At 36.2% G+C, this 21,267-nt stretch overlaps 1 protein-coding gene across 1 annotated transcript in view; it reads left to right on the top strand.

Moving 5' to 3' along the window:
• The first annotated feature begins 1,828 nt into the window (after positions 1-1,828).
• Positions 1,829-21,267, top strand: part of LOC137399739 (uncharacterized) — a 77,149-nt gene continuing 57,710 nt past the window's right edge. Inside the window, exons 1-9 of the mRNA XM_068085953.1 lie at positions 1,829-1,941; positions 2,252-2,346; positions 3,488-3,642; positions 4,744-4,874; positions 5,247-5,382; positions 7,976-8,178; positions 13,828-13,992; positions 14,448-14,510; positions 17,277-17,457. Coding sequence (XP_067942054.1) covers positions 1,851-1,941; positions 2,252-2,346; positions 3,488-3,642; positions 4,744-4,874; positions 5,247-5,382; positions 7,976-8,178; positions 13,828-13,992; positions 14,448-14,510; positions 17,277-17,457 — 1,220 coding nt within the window. The 5' untranslated portion in view covers positions 1,829-1,850. The remainder of the gene's footprint in view (positions 1,942-2,251; positions 2,347-3,487; positions 3,643-4,743; positions 4,875-5,246; positions 5,383-7,975; positions 8,179-13,827; positions 13,993-14,447; positions 14,511-17,276; positions 17,458-21,267) is intronic.

A 21,267-nucleotide genomic window follows, 5' to 3' on the forward strand; every position in this document is an offset into this window, starting at 1 on the left:
TTAGCTTACTAAACACATACTTGAAGCTAAGTTTTAATATGTACTTTACTAAACTAAATTTCAACTCTTACATAGGCTAAAATCTTATTACCTATCCGTTTTCAATTCTTTTTACAACTTAGAACGAATAATGCTGAATTGAGATAGCGAACATTATATATCTCTTTCAGGCGTTGTGAGAAGGATTTCGGTGAATAGCGTATCGGCATTTTTGTCGTAATCAGTACACCAACCACCAAATTTTAATTTTGAGAGATTTTTGTTGATATCGTATGGCAGAAAAATTTCACTCTAGTATGGCGAGGATGAAAAAGCACCGTGTATCATAGAGTAAGGCAAAAAAGTTCTATAACAGGGGCATGACCCATGGGTGCCTATTAGCTAATAATTTAGCGTTTGCAATAGCAAAAATGATATATGGTATTTTACCATATATCATTTTTGGGATATAATACAGTATATGGTAAGATCCATCGGTGTGCTAAGAACGGTTTAGCTTTGTGGTAATGCTCACTCGTTAGCAGACTTGTGATTTAAATGTCGCGAGACTTAATCCAGTACGATGGGGTTTTTTCGTTGCGAAAACTTTATTGCTATAGCTGGACAGGCGAACGACGACAGACGACAAACTGAGGTTTATGTACATATATAGATGTACCTTTATAAAACAACACCACCTTATTGTTAACATATCTATTTACAGGCCATTTTCACTCATTCAAAACTAGTTTCAAAGTTTGTAACAGAGTTTATATTAGGACAGCATGTTTGAAATACACATACCGCACTAGTATAATAATTTATTTTATTTACTGGTGCATAGACCGCTCAGATATTTTGATAGTTTAAATTTAGTATTTGCAATGATGAACCAAGTTATAATTTTAATGCATCTTTTTATTGGACTTTCCAAGGAATGCTTGTCATTAGCACAATAATTAATTGAGAGATGAGAGACCTACATTAATTTTGACGTAAGCTATGATGGCAGATTATGCGTATTAGATAATGCTTGAAGGTGATCTGATTTATCATGCGCATCTAGTTTTTTTGAAGTATCCTTTCCACATTATCTAACTGTGTTTCCTACTTTGAAACGTAACTGCTTTAAAGTGTTATTGAAACATCTGCATTATTAGAGAGAATGAAATGCAACAATATTCAACGGTCCAAGTTATAGCAAAGGCGTGATTTAGTTTTTAAAAAATTCACTGTCTATCAAGCAAATATAAGACATTAACAAATATAGTGTCAAATTTGTGTTGATATTGGCACAGAAAATAATCTGTCAGTAGGGAATATTTGTGGCATAATGGCATGAATGAAGGTACCAGCATACTTAGGTATTAATTTTAGCCATAAAACAATTGGATCTGTGTTCAAGAATCGTAGTTTTTCCTAATCAGTATTGTGGAAAGTTTGTTAACTGACAATTTAAAGCAAAAAGTTAAAGCGTGTGTTTTTCTATGAATTTAGGATAATGTGACATGTTACACTGTGACTGGGGTGCTCACCTGTGACATGTTACATGGTGACTGGGGTGCTCACCTGTGACATGTTACATGGTGACTGGGGTGATCACCTGTGACATGTTAGGGGTACATGGTGACTGGGGTGCTCACCTTTGACATATTACATGGTGACTGGGGTGCTCACCTGTGACATGTTACATGGTGACTGGGGTGATCACATATGACATGTTACATGGTGACTGGGGTGCTCACCTGTGACATGTTAGGGGTACATGGTGACTGGGGTGCTCACCTGTGACATTTTACTTACGAGTATCTCTATCGAACTCAGTGTTACAGTTTTTTGTAGAATTGGAAAGGACTGTTTTTTCAAGTACGATGATTAATGATGCTTTGGAAAGCCTTGTACAAGCTGTCGAAACGGAACGCTCTGATGTTATCCAGAGTGTGGTAAAAATGGTTCAAAGATGTAAGAATCACTTATGCTAAACACTTATGGATGTTTTCATTCACATGATTTTGGTGTCTACCATAGTTCTGCAGCATCATCATGTAGCTGTTATTCTACATGTATTTGCCAGTAGATCTTTGCTATATATATACATGTATATATACATGTATATATCTATATACACATGTATACATCTATATATATATAGTATATACATACACATATATGTGTGTATTTCAACTCAGATAAGCTATTTATAGCTAACTACTCATGTTGTATTTGTATATTTCTTTTACCTGCTCCCATTTACCTCTAAATTATGCTGTAGGTGAGGAGAATGACGAAGGAATTGGCTTAACCTTGAACAATCTATTTCGCAGTGAATGCTGTGAACAGGGTACAATCCTTCATCTCGCTGTACATGTATGTCTTTTTTATTCTCATTTCGACTGTCTAGACTTTAGAGTGCAGAAGATAGATAATATGGCCAGAGCCAACTAACTGTTGGTCATGGGCGTCTAAAATTTGTTTTTATTATTGTTATCATAGCATTTTTTCAACATGAAAATATAAATTATTTGAATTCTACTTGGCTAACACTTTATGTATTTTAGTCAGTACAATAACAAGCTCTTAGCTTGCGATATGAATTTTACTGGTCCAGTACTAGTACTGCCCTCAAAATTTTCCTGGCATCGAAAAGGGTGCTGTATTTATCATGTTGATAATTAAAGTTCAGTCATGCAATTATTTCTATTTAACCATTGCTTGGTTCTGAAGCAAATTCGTAAATACCGTAAAACCTCTAATTGATTGCCACCTCTATTTGAACGCCACCTCTATTTGAACGCCACCTCTATTTGAACGCTACCTCTATTTGAATGCCACCTTTATTTGAATGCCACCTCTATTTGAACCCCAGCTCTACTTGACCACCACCTCTATTTGACCACCACCTCTATTTGACCACCACTGTGAGAAAATGGTTGAAGGATAGGGCGCCATCCTCTAATTGAAGGCCATTTCCATTTGACCGCCATTTTGACAATCTTTGATCTTTACGAACCCATAATACCAAGTAATTAGTAAAACAGTGTCCACAAAATTGTATTAATAGTGAATTGTTTACATCAATAACAATTAATTCTCTCGTTGTCCAACTCCAAAGCTTTTCGTTGTTTTTCGTTACAACTTTGAAAGCGACACCATAGAAATCATTAATAACGGTCATAGGCTCATAGTAGTTCTTTGTTTAACATGGTCTTGATACTAGTATCTTTGTACTTTGGTATATAAACAACAGTTCACATTTTCTCTTGTAGATGAATGACTAGTTTTAGGGTAAAGGTTCTTTTTAGCGAGCAAAATTTGTACGCGTTGCATCTGTGCTAAATGCGTCGCGTAAAAGTTTTCCTCTTGTTTGGACTCTTGTTTGCTTTTGTCTAAAAATTGACCAGTGCTTGGTTTTTAAGCAAGTTCTTAAATATACATGTAATAATACAACAGTATCTCACTATCACAGTTTATAGATATACATAAGCTCTATAGCAACCTCCATTTAAAGGTCAAAAGCAAAGATTCAGTTCGGACTCTACTGACTCTTGGTGCGTTTCCCTCCTGTAAAAATGAAGCAGGCCTCAGCGCCCTGGAGACAAGCACGAGCCCGGAGATTACTGCGATATTTAATGAGCTTCTGTTGCACAACATCGCGCAGGGGAGGTAAGTTGCTTCCCCTTACTCCAATTTCTTATTGGTACAAGCATTGCCTTGAGTTACATTATGTTAACTGTTAGTGGCACTAACTTAGTGCCCACAGGTAAACACTTCATTGTACTATTTGCTAAAGGTTTCGCTAGATTGCCAGGCTGCAGGTAAAACTTTGTGCAGTCACATTCAGATATGAACTTTACCTGCTCTATCAACAGTGCTTTCGTTTGAAATATCTAAATACATGTAGATAGTATGCTGATAATATAAAAAGGTGCCACAACCTTAGGTCATCAATATTTAAAGCAAAAATTGGCTGTATAAAAAACCAAATAACTATACATAAGCTAATCATCGTGTGCAACTAGACCTCAAGTGTGCACTTGTAAGCTGAGGCGAGTATCAACCACGCTATGCTATTTCAATTATCTCAATGCTAAGAAGAGTCTTCTCACGTCAGTGTCATCACAAGTATTATTATAAACCTAAACTTAGGTCGTTAGATTGCTCCAGTGCAACAGTTAATAGTCTGTGTAAATATCTGAATATGGTTTCTAACAAACCTGGGAAATATCTGTAGATGTTTCGCACCAGTTTCTGATTGAAGTCAATCACTGCCCTTAGCACTCAGACATAGAGTAATTCAACTGAAAACTGGAGCTCATAAAATAATTTTACTTATAATCTATAATTTTTTGTGTGAGACTCTCCTGTAGGTACACATGTTACCAAGCCAGCCATCCAGTCATGCCATGGTCCAGTATGGTTGAGTCACTCTGCAGTCTTATTTGTACGGCAATGTCTAAGCAACTTCAACGCAAAGTCTTGTGGTGAACCTCACTTGTGTCATGAGCCTTCCTTGTGTGGTGAACCTTCCTTGTGTGGTGAACCTCACTTGTGTGGTGAACCTCACTTGCATGGTGGCTAAAGAGAAATCTGCAGTCTTTTTTTAAACAAGCTTTAAAACTCCCAATAATCATTGGCAGTTTTTCTGTTGTTCATAGCCATATGCCAGACGCAGTACCCACTTACATTATAATAGCCACATTCATAGTGCTGCATGATCAAGGTGATTAAGCAGGGCTTAGCAATGACATGTCATTATTTGCACAGCCTGGCTAGAGTTGAGGAGTTCTTGGATGCCGGATGTGATGTTAATTGTGTGGACAGCGAGAGGACAAGAAATACCCCTCTTCATTGGGCCTCGTCATATGGCACGCCAGAGATAGTCCAAGTGCTCATTGGTAAGACGTCCTTTTCCCCTCGAATTAATGTAGTAGCACACCATGATATGATGATTCAACGAGTTTCTGATACGCCAATATACACTGCTTATTTTCTTTCTATGGTACTTTCTTGTTATCCAAACTTGGTAATCGTTTTACCTTACTCTTTATTGTATGCCCAAAATTTTTGACGGTCGACTTAAATTTTTTTATAGATATATTGGTATTTATGAGGAGTAGTGGACCCCATAATTTTATCAGGCTTTTATCAAAAGTTGGCATCTTGCTTATATTGTCAGCTAGCAAAACCATGAATCTGTTGTAAATAATAAAACTACCAGTCTGTGTACATCTACTGGCATTGATTGCACTCCTGTGGTCTGTATGTAGATGATGGGGGCTATGTAAATGCACAAAACGCCGATGGAGTGACTCCGTTGCATGACGCTGTGCAGAGAAAGGACCCAAATATTGTTGGTTTGCTACTTGCTAACAACGCTGACATGACATTGGCAGCTCACGGCGGGTGAGTAGGGATACAGTCGTACTTTGTATCATATCTTACCTAAATATGTACTAGGGTTTGGTTTTTGCGACTCCTGTGAAAAGTTTGTAACTTAGCTATGTGATACACTCATGAGTTCTTATGATTGTGGTACAACTGTTGATATGTAATATAATATCAACAGTTGATATCCCGTCATAGGTATTCCGTCATAGATATCCCGTCATATATATCCCGTCAGAGATATCCCGTCAGAGATATCCCATCAGAGATATCCCGTCAGAGATATCCCGTCATAGATATCCCGTCATAGATATGCCGTCATAGATATCCCGTCGTAGATATCCCGTCGTAGATATCCCGTCGTAGATATCCCGTCGTAGATATCCCGTCATAGATATCCCGTCGTAGATATCCCGTCGTAGATATCTCGTCAGAGATATCCCGTCATAGATATTCTGCGTAGATAGCCCGTCGTAGATATCCCGTCATAGATATCCCGTCAGAGATATCCCGTCAGAGATATCCCGTCATAGATATCCCGTCATAGGTATCCCGTCATAAATATCCCGTCATAGATATCCCGTCATAGATATTCCGTCATAGATATCTCGTCATAGATATCCTATCATCGATATCCCATCATTGATATTCCATCGTAGGTAACAGCCTCAGGAATATAATTCTATTCAATTGTTGATGTGTCTATTTACTTTGTTCCAGAACTTCCTTTATATGGTAGAACCTTTCTATGTTTGGATTCAATATTACCATAATAATACACTGATCATTAAGTGGTCCTATAGCCCAAAAACACACAATTATTCCTTAATAATCGTTGCAGATAATTACACATAGTAATCAATCACATACTTTCATAGAAAGATGTCAAAAGTAACCTAATAAGGAACTAATTAATAAAATAAGGATTAAGTGGTTGCTCCACCTTAAAGTGTGGGTTTGACAATGTCGAAGCGCGGAGATAGCGATGATAATAGCGATGATGATAATAGCGATGATGATAATAGCGATGATGATAATAGCGATGATGATAATAGCGATGATAATAGGGATATGCAGCACAACTTACTCTAACCCAAATTAAGTGCAGTTGAACTAACGTTACTTAGTTATGTTCATATTATTTATATTTTTTGTGTTTTATTTTGGTTTGCACGTTCAACTTTTTCACTTTTACAAAACTGTTATGCCTCAGAAAACTTCGAAATTTGCATGCTGGAAACTGCTTTTGGTGTGGAGTTTAATTGTTTCACGAATTTTGCATTGATAGTTTTTATGTTTCAGTTTTATGTTTTAGTGGAGTTTTGACTGTAGTTGGTATATTGTTTTGAGGAGAAGCATTGCTTACTCTAACCTAAAACTGTTAGGGTGTCACTGACATGTCGTACCAGCTGTATTTGTGGGTCCTTGAGTAGGTTGGGTGGAACGGAATGTGATTTTTAGGTGTGATGGTGATAATAATTAAATGCTGGAGTAGGTTGGGTGGAATGGAATGTGATTTTTAGGTGTGGTAGTGATAATAATTAAATGCTGGAGTAGGTTGGGTGGAATGGAATGTGATTTTTAGGTGTGGTGGTGATAATAATTAAATGCTGGAGTAGGTTGGGTGGAACGAAATGTGATTTTTAGGTGTGGTAGTGATAATAATTAAATGCTGGAGTCGGTTGGGTGGAACGGAATGTGATTTTTAGGTGTGATGGTGATAATAATTAAATGCTGGAGTCGGTTGGGTGGAACGGAATGTGATTTTTAGGTGTAATGGTGATAATAATTAAATGCTGGAGTAGGTTGGGTGGAATGGAATGTGATTTTTAGGTGTGATGGTGATAATAATTAAATGCTGGAGTCGGTTGGGTGGAATGGAATGTGATTTTTAGGTGTGATGGTGATAATAATTAAATGCTGGAGTCGGTTGGGTGGAACGGAATGTGATTTTTAGGTGTAATGGTGATAATAATTAAATGCTGGAGTAGGTTGGGTGGAATGGAATGTAATTTTTAGGTGTGATGGTGATAATAATTAAATGCTGGAGTCGGTTGGGTGGAATGGAATGTGATTTTTAGGTGTGATGGTGATAATAATTAAATGCTGGAGCCGGTTGGGTGGAATGGAATGTGATTTTTAGGTGTGATGGTGATAATAATTAAATGCTGGAGCCGGTTGGGTGGAATGGAATGTGATTTTTAGGTGTGATGGTGATAATAATTAAATGCTGGAGTAGGTTGGGTGGAACGGAATGTGATTTTTAGGTGTGGTAGTGATAATAATTAAATGCTGGAGTAGGTTGGGTGGAATGGAATGTGATTTTTAGGTGTGGTAGTGATAATAATTAAATGCTGGAGTAGGTTGGGTGGAATGGAATGTGATTTTTAGGTGTGGTGGTAATAATAATTAAATGCTGGAGTAGGTTGGGTGGAATGGAATGTGATTTTTAGGTGTGATGGTGATAATAATTAAATGCTGATTGTATTTTCGACATTCATTATGCACTGGGACATGAAATCAATGCATAGGTTCTTTTGTTGACACCATCATAACAGTGTGTATCAATTGCTACTCAAGATTTAAGATAAGATATGTACCATTATCTCAGGAAACTCACTGGCAAAAGCTCGTTGGACATAGCGGAGCCTGAGATCCTTGCCCTCCTGAATGATGACTCGGTGCGTCCCAAGCTGAGTGACCTCGCCTCCAACCAGGCTCTCTCGGCTAGCAGCACGACCCTGAATAGCTCTCAGGCGCAGGCTGAAGTGAAACTGGCTCCTCCAAGAAACACCGACAGGCTGGTTGATTTAGGTGAGTGTATAGCTAAGTATAATCAAAAGAGGGGAGTTGTCGGCTCTTTCATTTGGATACTTTGACATGCGGCTGGAACTTTTCATTGCAGAAATTAGCAGCTATGTATTTACCATGTGTGCTTTCGGGTGCTTGACAAATAGTTTAAAATTTCTACCGAGATGGTTATTTGGTTCTCAAGCTATAAGATACATGAAAAGAGTTTTATGTGATCGTGTACTGCTTGAGAATTGGTTTGTTTCATGACATTGTATTCTGTGTCCTCATTTAGCAAGGTGAAACAGAACTGTCTTAGATTGTTGTAACTAGTGTAAAGCTCCAAGTGCAAGTTTAAGAGTCAACTAAAAGCATCAATTTTATTGCATTACCAGTAGCAGATAGCATCACAGATTGAAGTTTGAATAGTTTTTTGTATAATTTCCATCAAATATCATGTTTTGTCAGCATTTTCATGTCATAAAATTTTTGATTTTTGCACAATATCAACTGAAAATGGCAGCAATGCTATGTAGCTAATTATATGAAATTTTCAAATTACATTATTAAAAAATCAATTGTTCAAAATCCTCGTTCATAAAAGCAGAGTATGTATTGATAGGTTATAAACAGATGACTTCTGAGAATAGCTAAAATTTTTCCGATTTTTTTATCTTTCCTATTGATGTGAAAGAATAATTTCTTGCTAATGCACTTCCAAGCCATATGCGCAAGCCTATTGGTGTAATTGTATAACCACCGCTTAAAAGTTAATGTGGGGCGTATAAATACGGTGCAGACTCTTTTGGTATTTGTGGAATTTTTGATAGTAATTATCAGCCATGTTGGGTAGCTATAACGATGATGTAGCATGGTGCCTAAATACTGGAAAATTTTCATATATAAGAAATTCTGCCGGCAGAAGCTCTTTTGTGTTACATTCAAGCATAGGCTAATCGTCGGCGTTGACATAGTAGTTCATAAGTCTGTGTTTTGTCGAAAAAATTATCTCCTTATGCTGCAACATGGAGCTTCCTTTGCGAGTATTTTTGTTTTCAAAACTAGTGTTTTTGTTTTTCTAACATTAAAATCAATACTTACTAGAAATTCCCCTGTCATACAGCCCACGACCAAAGTGATATTGGAAAAAGAAAGGGAACTGATGATTGAAAAATGTATTTATTAGCAGTCAATTGGCACTGCAGTGCAATAGGATAACTGCAATGGTAGCTGTCATGTACTGGGTGTGGGTGTTATTATGTACAACAAACAGCAATAATGAAAGGAAAAGATTATATGTTTATATCTCTACCCCGCAATAGGAGGAATGCAATATTAGAAGTAAAATGCACTGATATTATTAGAATAACTAATATTATTAATATAGTAATACAGTAATAATAGGAAACCAATGCACAATTTTGTTTACATTTCCAAACGTCATAGCTAACAATATCAAGAAGTTGTGATATTTATATAGTTTTAGAAAATCTATTTAACAAAACTATTTAGAAAAAATAATAACAGTAGTATATTGCCCAACATTGGTCACTATAACATCAGTTGGAATACCAAAGTACTCATAAGTGTCGAAAATGTCAGTTACTTTGAAATCGGCAAAAAAGAAACAAACTTTTCAGTACTTCACTGTTAATTACATAAACCTTCCGCAAATTACACAGTGTGATAGACTGGTGAAATGTGCACGCTTTTTTTCGTGAAATGCGCACGACTTAATAGTTCTACTCTCTGTCGCCCAGCTTTATCGGCGTTTCGTTGGCCGGTCGTAATTTTGATTAAAATAGGCTTGGCAAGTTTTTATTTCGATTTAAGGCCGAATTAATCTGTCTATTTACGTATGTATAATCCGATCAGATGGGTTAGTTTTAAGATATTACGGTAACCTTTCAAAGACTTGGTAACATATTTAAATAGGTTTATATGTGTTTTGTATCATTGTTATACTTAAACGACTCTATACAAAAATGGTTAAATTTGTTGAAGAGATTTCGGTACAAGGGTTTGGTAACGGCCGTTAACGGATAATTTTTTGGGAGTTGTGTGCACATGTGCATTTATCATAAATCTCCCAAACGCTCGCATAGCTCGTGTTTGGTCGTGGAAAAACTGAAATATCATGATTATGTTTAAATCATATATTATGATTATTAATCAATTTAATTTTAAAATGCTGTAATGTTAACCTTTAATGACTGTATCTACTCTATTTGGTAAGAACATGTGTAGTGAGAAGTTGCTCCATCCTGAGTTGATCTAAAAGTCACACGAGATACCCACCCCAATACAGTCGGACCTCGACATACGAGTGCCCCCACATAGGAAAAAATGGAGATATGAGGACCATTTTGAACAAGTTTCTTTTTTGAGATACGAGTAATCTTTGAATACGAGCCGGTTATCGATGGCTACTATATGGCCAATTATGCGCAAGACCGCTTTCGAGAACAGCATCGCTCGGTCTTTCTTCTCCAATAAGTTTGAAAAGAAAGTTGTTTAAAGGTCAGTTAAAAGTTATAGTGAATGCGAGGCAAAAAGCGCCAAACAAAAAACAGATGATTAAAGATTAAGATAATAAAATTAAAGTAAGTCTAGTAAAAGATTAAAACTTAGTTTTACGTGTGTATTTAGCTAAACTTATTTAAATTAAATTCAAAGTGTCTGTTACGTAGTGTCACAAAAGTTTAGTGCACTAAACACATTGCTGTCAAGTCTCTCAGACCGCCGTTAGCCACTGCGTTTGTCTCAAGGATAAATACTTACAGTAGTGTAAATTTTATTGCAGATTTTAGCAACGAAACAGGAATTTGTTACTTTTTTAGCGTATGTACTAAATTATAACAGTTAAAACACATTGTTCTATCTTTATATCCTGTTTCATGTGGCTGTTCATAGTATGGTACCGGATTAATTTGTATTTAGTTATTTTATATAGGAAATAGTGTCCTGAGACACAATACAATTGACATTCGAGGTCACTCTCAGAACTCATTAAGCTCCTATATCTAGGTATGACTGTACATAAGACTTGAACTAGATTTGTAACTACTGTATTTAAAATATCAGTTTTTGTACTTGGAGTTTTTAACTCTGCAAATGGGTTTGTGGCTACACTGAATTGTGAATGATCCAACCCATGTTAAGAACTTTCTTAACATGTTAAGAACTTAGCGAAACCGTATGATTACTTCTCTACCGGTGTGAGGCTGAGGCATAATGGAGGCAACATGATAGGCGTTGGAACATGTTAGTTGTAGGCTATAACAAATGCTCTGCTAATCCCACTCGAGGCAACAAACATAATTGTTTGCTTTTGACATCTATGCAAATCACATGTATTATACAGTAATGCTTGTCAAATAAATTGTATACGGTACTTTCTATCTAGTATTTGTTTTTAATGGTTTTATTTTAAAGTCAGTGTCTGTTCTCGACAGTGTTATGTTTATTTATAGCGGTTGCATTTGTACTATACGTACAACTACCTTTTGTGTGTTTCAGGTTTCTTCTTATAATAATCTGTATGTTCAGCTAGATATATAGTACGATATCAAGCACTCCCTGTCTATATAGATATCAGTGTTTCTCTATCATTTATCTGTTTGGTTATAGTGATAAAGTTATAGCAACAACGAATCACCTTTGTACTGGTTTTGAACTCGCGACATTAAAATCATTAGTCTATTAAGAAGAGCGCATAACCACAAGGCTAAGCCATTCTTATCATTCCCAAAGCTCTTCCCATATTGTAGCTCTTACCATATACTTTATATCCTTTTCAGATTGCATATACTAAATGTACACTTTTTATTACACGGTGCGCCCTCTTTTTACGATAAACTGTTATATGATTTTTTTGCCTTGCAATGTGCAACACGATGTTTTTCTGCCCTGGCCATACGATATTTTTTCGCCATACATTATCAACAGAAAACTCCTTTCAAAATTCAAATTTGGCAGTCAGTGTGCTTAATACGTCGAAATAACAAAGATACCAATATGCTTTTCGCTGAAATCCCTCCCATAACGCATGAAAGTGATACTATGCTCTCTCTTTCTCTTTAAGTTCAGCATTTCTCGTTATTAGTTACAATAAAAAGGAACAGGGAACTGATACGGTAAGTGATGAAATTTTATCCGATGACAAATTTGAAGCTTGGTAAAACACATACTAAAACATGGCTCTAAGCTTCAAGTATGTGTTTAGTAAGCTGAATACATACTAAAACATGGCTCTAAGCTTCAAGTATGTGTTTAGTAAGCTGAATTCATTTAAGTTAAACTCAACATTTATCTTATACGTCCGTCTTAAAGGTTAGAACTCCTTACGGTACGTACTGCACATAGTACATTGTAAAATTACATTTTATTGCAGATCATAACCACTAAATACACTATAGTTACCATAGGTAACTATAGTTCCTAAGGCTAACATATTATTTTATTACTAATTTTTAATATGTACAGCACGTATATAAAATTTTAATGATTTTTACCAGGTGTTTGCATTATATAATTACTATGGGTGTCTATACCCCTCTATACGACATTCTCGCCTTAGGATGCCAGCACTGGAATGAATTAAAATTTTAAAATCGTAATTATTGTTACCTTTTGCATTTGTTTTGTATTTTATTTTTTAATAGCTAATTTTTTACCATTACAACTTATTTTTTTAATTTGCATTTTTCAAATGTTTCATTTCAAATGTACCGTTACACTCATATTTCCAGTTTCTGCAAATCTGTAAAAGCTAAATGCGTTTCACATGGGCAATTGTATTCTTTGGAGTAGGAATTGCCTCTACCATTTTGCTCAGTCAAATAAAGTATCAGACAAAGAAAGTCTGATATTTCATTTTTATGTTCATACCAGTATCGATAGGTAAAAGTATTGCCCATCAAAACTTTGAATTCAACCAGCTTCTTCTGCAACAATAACCTTTTTTTATACACATTTCCATCTACTCATTGTTTATTTTTTCTCTTAATATATTTGATCTGCACGAAAACACTTTTTTGATGATATGAAGTTGAAAGTTAGAGTGGTAAATGTCGTATATGTTGAATAGAAATAAGTTTTTTGCGCAAAGGCTTTTTTATTACCCTCGCAACGCCGGAAATTCATCTAGTTTTTATCACAGTAAGAGCTGTGTCTGTCTGTTCGCAGCCATGTTTGTGGTTGAAAAAAATATTGCTTTGTATGGGATTCGAACTCACAATTTTCATTACGGTAGACTCACGTTAATAACTCTGCCAATAAACCACATTGCGATGAATCAGAATAATTGTGCACATCGTTATTCTCCATGCTTTATCGAGTCACCTGACGATCTCTCTCGCAGTACACTGCACTGCCAGGGTACCAGTTCATATTAATCTTGGAACTCTAGCATCAACGCCTGCCGATTGGCCATCAAAGTCACTCCATATTTTCAAGGTGCCTCACCCCTTAAGTATTCAAAGCAAAGGAACAATTGCTACAGCTTTAATCTACAAGTCATTGTGATTGTTAGTTTGCTAACCATTGCTGCGTATCATTTATACAATTTCTGAAATCTACTTGCTGTTGCTGGAAAAAGAATGGTTGTAGCTGTTATCATTGCATTGTGAAGAACTCGTATTCTTTCAATGACTCGTACATTCAATTTTATAGCTGAGAAAATGAAACTACAAGAGCCAGCGACGACCCAAAGCCAGCCAGCATCCTCAGATGTCGGCTCTTCGGTGTCTAATGAAGATGATAGTAACATGTCGGCTTCTCTCGAAAGCCACCTTGAACTTCTCTGGCCTCCCCCTCAGAAGATTTCTGTTCATCCAAGTACGTCAGGTTTATTCACACTTCTTTGACCGTCTGTAGCCATCTATTTGAGTATAATGAAGGTGTGGTAGTTTTTGCTGTGACCACATAGGAAATTTTGGTCAAGCCAGATCTGCCCATTGTGTTTGTTTGTCATTCAGGATATGATAGACTTCATGATTTGACACTTTTGGCAAATCTTTTGTGTATTCGTAAGCTGAAAACTTTCTTTTGAATTTTTTGTTTACTGTTGTGACTAATAATTATATTACCGCGGTGACTAATATAATTTGTATTTATAGTGGTAGGCTAGTAAAAATGATAACAGAAAGTTTCTCCTGGGATGGTTGTTTTTGACACTACTTATCTTTGTTGTATTTATAAGCATATTCTGCAGTTATGCATCCCCAAGAGTAAGTCAATATGAGTTGGGGAGCTACCTTCTCCAGTAGCTCATTCCTTCAATTTCATTGTAGGCCGGGGAGAGTTTCGAACTGCTGACAAGCTGGTCATCGCTGCCGTGACTGGACCTGAACCGTGTAAGCTTTACCTCCTGTTTATTCAAACAAAGTATTTAATTTGTGGAGTACAAATTGGAGGGTTATAAAATTTGCAGGAGGCGTGGCTGAAGATTTCAGGGCTTCTAATTTGTAACTGTGATGAACTAACTGCTTTTTTATCTTTTTCAACATATTCAAGTCTGACTGCCGATAGTAAATTCCGTAACAACCAGAATCTTCGAGATCACTGACAACTAGTTTGTTAGCTATGGCATTTATTACGACCTAAATAAAAAATCTGTGCAATGATTGGATAAATAAGAGACCGTATATTTATCACTCGTGGCCTCTATTCCCATACACCGCTTTACATGTATTCGATTTTAATGGCTGTTGCCCTTTTTTTGTTTTGTTGTTTTGCTATTGTTATATGGCCGAATTTAAAAACATTTTTATTTTTGAAATGAAACTGTTGCCAATAAAGTACTATATACATACATGTATATAGTACAATGTATATGTATGTCACGAATCCAACATCCGCTTTAAACTGGACATTTTTCACCGCAATCAAGTTTTTTCGATTTTAGTCTTGAAACATCGTAGCAGTCAGATCACCTCCAACATCAAAATCAATCGCAAATGATAGAAAAACGCCGGTACTTTCTGATAAAATCTACTAAAATTTTGTGTAAGTTCATCTTTTAGCTAATATCGGATTTGCTTCCCTCGGTAAGCTATTATTATTGTTCTTCTACATCCAAGCTCTGCCCATGGCATATTTTGTTGCCATTTTCATTATTCTGGATCAGCTAATAATGGGTTTCCATCTTTTATCGAATGCTAAATGGAAACAATCACATATAGCCTTAAAAACTTTCAAGATGTTTTAAGATATTAAGATAGCAACTACCATTGGCTAGTAACTATTGCGGATAACGCAATAGAATGAATTTTGTGGTACATAAGCAAGAAACTATGGTTTGGCTTTAGTCAATACTGAAGTTCATTAATTAAATAATATTTGTTAATTATTTGTTAATTAGTTGATTATAGTTACTTTATCAAAAGTTTGAATGAAAAAAACTGACTTGTTATTAGATGTAAGTCAACTAATAAAGGCTACATATTGAGCTAATAACTCTGAATTAAAAGGAACTGGCTATTTTACAGTCAATTTCTAATAATTATTCATAAACTTTGTCATCATCATACATTCTCAACCATGAAATAAATGCGTCTAACGATTGAACCAGACTTCTCGCGCGCTTCAGACTGTAACACTGTGTAGCACTATTGGTTTATATGCCTGCAGCTCAATGCTGATAGGGTTAGCTTAGAATAACACGGAGCTCTGAAATATACAGTAAAGATTGCATGATCATCCATGTGTTGGAATAGTGTTGAAATCACTTCTGATCTGAAAGCTTTATTTATCACATTACCCATTAATGGACATTAAGTTTTAGGAATTGTCTCTTTTATTTTGTTGTAACCACTCTCCTTTCCATTTAGACTGGAGTTCTGTGGTTTCTCTGAATCTAACACAAATCACGTGAAAATTAATTTTGTAAACAGCAACTTGAAGTTATGCTCTTTTGAACATATATATATATATATATATATTTTAGAGGGAACAACTCCACGGTCATGTAGAATTATATTTCTTATATTATGCCCATTATCTTAAAACTATGCTAGGGTTAAAGTTAGCAAGTCTATAGTAAGCATATGTAATACTGAAACATATCATGCCATCTATAGAGTCATTGAGATAGGTAGGAGTGTTATGTCATAGACTAATGTTTTGGCACTTTTAAATCCAAGAGCTTCTTAGTGACTCTCCGACTATAACGAAAAGTTGAGTGCTGTAGTATACGCAATGTCTAGTGACAGCTAATCATTTCTCCTATATTTTTACATAACATTCTTTTTACCAATGTACAAGTTCTCTCAAACGCTACGAACGTCAGTATGACACCTTTCTGAATTTGCAAATTTATCCATGTGCAATCAGACTTACTCGGTACTGTATCAGATGCAATGTATAGGCCTACTTCAAGTCGATGCGGAAGTAGATTTTTAAAAAAGCATATGAACTGACACTGCAAATGCATAATTCATTAGAAGGGAGTGTGTAGGAGAATTTTAGACGTCCCGCTGCGCAAGTATAGAAAGAATTACTGGTTTAGTAATATTTATGAATGGGACAGAGCGTCTGACTTGTTACATTTGGGACTTTCAGATACGAGTTATTCCCAGATGGCTGCTGAAAATATTTATAAATGTCATGGTGATTGATGGTTTGACATTAAAGCCATTGTCTCAACTCATCTATGTCAATCCATAGAAAGGCTTTTCTACCTTTGCATCCCCTCATGTCTTTACGCCTTTGGTCGGGCTGTCATCTGCAAAAATAAAATAACTCTTCTGCGCAAGCGCACAGTAGTTTATGTGACTAATTTGAGCTCGCCCATAAGAGCTAGTCATCACCTTCGAGGGTTTGACTTTATTTATAGAAGAAGCTGCAGGCTTTAGTCAAGTATTGGTGTTGTTCATCCTTTATTATAGAGTAAATCAACTGTTCTGTATACCCTTGGTGAAGGTTACACCTTTCAAGCATGTCATACCAATAAGCAAGTTTTTATCCTGGCTTATCTAAACCAGCCGGACGAAAAAAATTTTCTGTTATTTCTTGCTGTCCGTACACACTGGTTGGCTCGGTAGAAGAGTCTTATAAACCAAACTACTTTTGTAAATTCTTGCTATGTCTATTTGATTCTATTTAGGTTATTTCTTTTTTAGCCTTGGTTCATGAGATTTTAAATACATGGAGAGCGAAACGTCAAAGCTTCCTCGACCTTAACATAGAATTTGTGATGGAAACGATTGCATACCAAACAACTCCCGCTATCATAACGTTTGACCTTCCTTCCATAGTTTGTCAGGTGGACAAGAATATATTTCACCAAGCGTCTAGCTATAAGTATGTCATTTAAATTACTGCTTGTCCTTCCAGGTCTAAATTTGGTTTGTAATCTTTTAGGAATGAGGATGTGTTTCCTGAACAGATTTCTGGGTAAAGGCCACTCTAAAGGTTTTGTAACCCCTTGAGTCATTTTCTTATTTATTAGGAAACTTTTATCAGCGGAAAAGTTTCACCCAGGCTTTGTTTATACTCTTAAACAAAGAAATATTTGTAGAAAAATTTAACTGACGTCACGATGCAGGAATGTCTGCGGCGGTATAATTTACAATTAGTTCTGTGGTCACATTTGCTAAAATTAAATTTTAGTTAATAGTAGTGCAAGATTTTTTGACTGTGAACAGCTGGTCATTCAGCGATCTATCAATACTTTTCGTGTATCTAATAGTATTGTCTCACATTCTTTGCACTTATTCGATGCGCTTCAGCTAGCTTATTCTCACTGTACTCCCGGCATCCATCTTAGACATCATCCATGGCCACTTAGTTTTGTCAAGCCATCCGAAAGCTGGATTTGAATTGGTTTGAATGATTGAGGGCACTTCGTATGCATCAAGATAAATTGTCTGCTTCCTGTCTAATAACTTGGCAGGAAGCCCGTGCTATCGCCATGTCCATTATAGAGGTCATTGTCCTCCGCACTGCTGTTGCCCGCTAGTTCGCTTGAGGGATGAGAATCACACACGCTCCTCGCAAGTTGCGAAGTGTAGAATTGCATTCAATTGCCAAGTTTATAAAAATGAAGCTACATGAATTCCACTGCTATGTCTCTCTGCGTCTGTTTACACCTCTAGTCACTAAAGATCCATACTTTGCTCGTGCCTGATTGTTAGTCAATCATTGACTCGAGTGCAGTACTACCAACTCTTCACCTATACTGCATCTAAACTCGCTTGACTTTTTTACATGCAAACATGTTTTATTTTTCATGAATATTTTCAGCGGCATTTACGTTGACGCATTGGTCAGTAAGCCTGTTGTTTGTTGACTTTCTCCACACACCTGCTCAACGAATTCCTAATCATAACCCAACATCAGAGCAATTATAATAATTAAACATTGTAAAAAATGACAGAATTGATAAATCGGACCTTGAAAACTTAACAATACATGACCACTCCAAATTCTATCTGTAGTTTTCAGTACATTGTACACGCTCCAGAGGTTTTTACTAACGAGGTATAAGTTATGATGCTGGTCTGCTTGCAGCACCACGGCGTGTCCTCAACTTCGCACTTTCAGCCCAGGTGTGAAAAGCAAAGCCACTAATTTCTTTTATCTATTGAGAAATGTTATGGTGCATTTTAGTATCTTTAATTGGGTCATTTAAAATACTTGCAAACTCAGTAATTGCCATGTTTAATGGTGGATTTGTAGCATTAGAGGGGCACAAAATTTATTTCTCATGGTTTAGACTTTAGAGGGAGGGCTGTATCACCTGTCCAACTTTTTTAAATTCTGCAGATGATTTCATAACCTTCTTCTATGAACAGCGTTTACCTTTGCTAGCATCAATTTCTTTCTGTTGGCTAGGAATTAAAATCATAGAGCCAATTCTCTTCTACCAGAAGTAAGACTTTTTATTAGAATACATCTATTATATGACGATAAAACTTGCTCACCATTTTTTCTGTGTTCAACTTAAACAATTTTTTTAATTAATTCCAATTAATAGCTATGTAAACGATGATATCACTTTCATGCTGTTATGATAGAGAGGAAGGCATGACAGCAGCAAGGATAAGCACTGATATGACGAATTTAGGACGGCAAATTTTATTGAAATCCGGAGCCACATTTGCATGTGGTTTTTGATTATCTGCTCAAAATCTGCACGAATGCTCAAAAACTTTTGATCAATTTTATAAAACGTTTGCTATGAAGGAAACTTATGTTATTGCTATCATATTTCTGAAAGGTCAAGGTCTATTGCATACAACGGCACCACCAGCTATGCTGTGTAGCCAGAAGCCTTTAAGATTCAGATCGTCAACAATATGTTATGGATTTTGGGATCATCGGCTGTAAAGTCTATATTCAACAGCACTTGAATCTTCTACCCAACTGGTAGATAGATTCTTAGCTTTTTCTTTAATTGCAAATGCGGGAGATGTGCTTTCTTCAAAATGGCAAAATCATTTAGGCTCTACGTTTCCGTCATGAATCTCGTAGGTGGTCTGACAATTTATAACCCGAGAAATAACTGATGACGCCCTATAATCTGTATAGCATGCTATAAGAAATAACTGATGACCCCCTATAATCTGTATAGCATGTTCTAAGAAATAACTGATGACCCCCTATAGTCTGTATAGCATGTTCTAAGTAATAACTGATGACCCCTATAATCTGTATAGCATGTTCTAAGTAATAACTGATGACCCCTATAATCTGTATAGCATGTTCTAAGAAATAACTGATGACCCCCTATAATCTGTATAGCATGTTCTAAGAAATAACTGATGACCCCCTTATCATCTGTATAGCATATTCTAAGAAATAACTGATGACCCGCTATAATCTGTATAGCATGTTCTAAGAAATAACTGATGACCCCCTATAATCTGTATAGCATGTTATAAGAAATAACTGATGACCCCCTTATCATCTGTATAGCATGTTCTAAGTAATAACTGATGACGCCCTTATCATCTGTATAGCATGTTCTAAGTAATAACTGATGACCCCCTATAATCTGTATAGCATGTTATAAGAAATAACTGATGACCCCCTATAGTCTGTATAACATGTTCTAAGAAATAACTGATGACCCCCTATAGTCTGTATAACATGTTCTAAGAAATAACTGATGACCCCCTATAATCTGTATAACATGTTCTAAGTAATAACTGATGACCCCTATAATCTGTATAGCATGTTCTAAGTACTAACTGATGACCCCCTATAATCTGTATAACATGTTCTAAGTAATAACTGATGACCCCTATAATCTGTATAACATGTTCTAAGTAATAACTGATGACCCCCTATAATCTGTATAGCATGTTCTAAGAAATAACTGATGACCCCCCCTATAATCTGTATAACATGTTCTAAGTACTAACTGATGACCCCCTATAATCTGTATAGCATGTTCTAAGTACTAACGGATGACCCCCTATAATCTGTATAACATGTTCTAAGTAATAACTGATGACCCCCTATAATCTGTATAGCATGTTCTAAGAAATAACTGATGACCCCCCTATAATCTGTATAACATGTTCTAAGTAATAACTGATGACCCCCTATAATCTGTATAGCATGTTCTAAGTAATAACTCATGACCCCCTATCATCTGTGCAGTATGTTCTAAGAAATAATATTAAAAAGTTTTCCCCTATGCTGCAGGAGTACAAGAATGGCAATTTTAATTGTAACATAATTTTAAGTATTAACGCACGGGCTGCGTTTGAGAACAACCAAATAAATCCAATGTTTAAAGCTGTTTGTTGTACTCTGCATATTCAGTTCGTAAGGTCAGTAAAACTGGCATCATGGACTCTAGTCAATGATCGTAGCTCCAGTATTACCTTACATTATAGTGTGAACAATCCCTCGAAGATAGTGTACGTCTGCTTAGCTTACTGCAAGCAAAGGCTGTCTGTGTTTTTTAAGAGAATTGTTGTACAAACATTGGTCCATGATTGCGGTTAGACATGTGGGGTTCAGTGGCAAGGAAACCTCAACGACTGGAAACATGCCCAGTTGCGAAAAGCAATTTAAGGTTGTCTGTCATTCCATGTCACTACCAGTGGCCTTTTTAGGAATTGGACGGCGGGAGTTAGACGCCAAGTCAGGCTTTTTAGA

This window comes from Watersipora subatra, chromosome 7, assembly GCF_963576615.1.
Source record: "Watersipora subatra chromosome 7, tzWatSuba1.1, whole genome shotgun sequence".
In the NCBI taxonomy this organism is placed as follows: Eukaryota; Metazoa; Bryozoa; class Gymnolaemata; order Cheilostomatida; family Watersiporidae; genus Watersipora; species Watersipora subatra.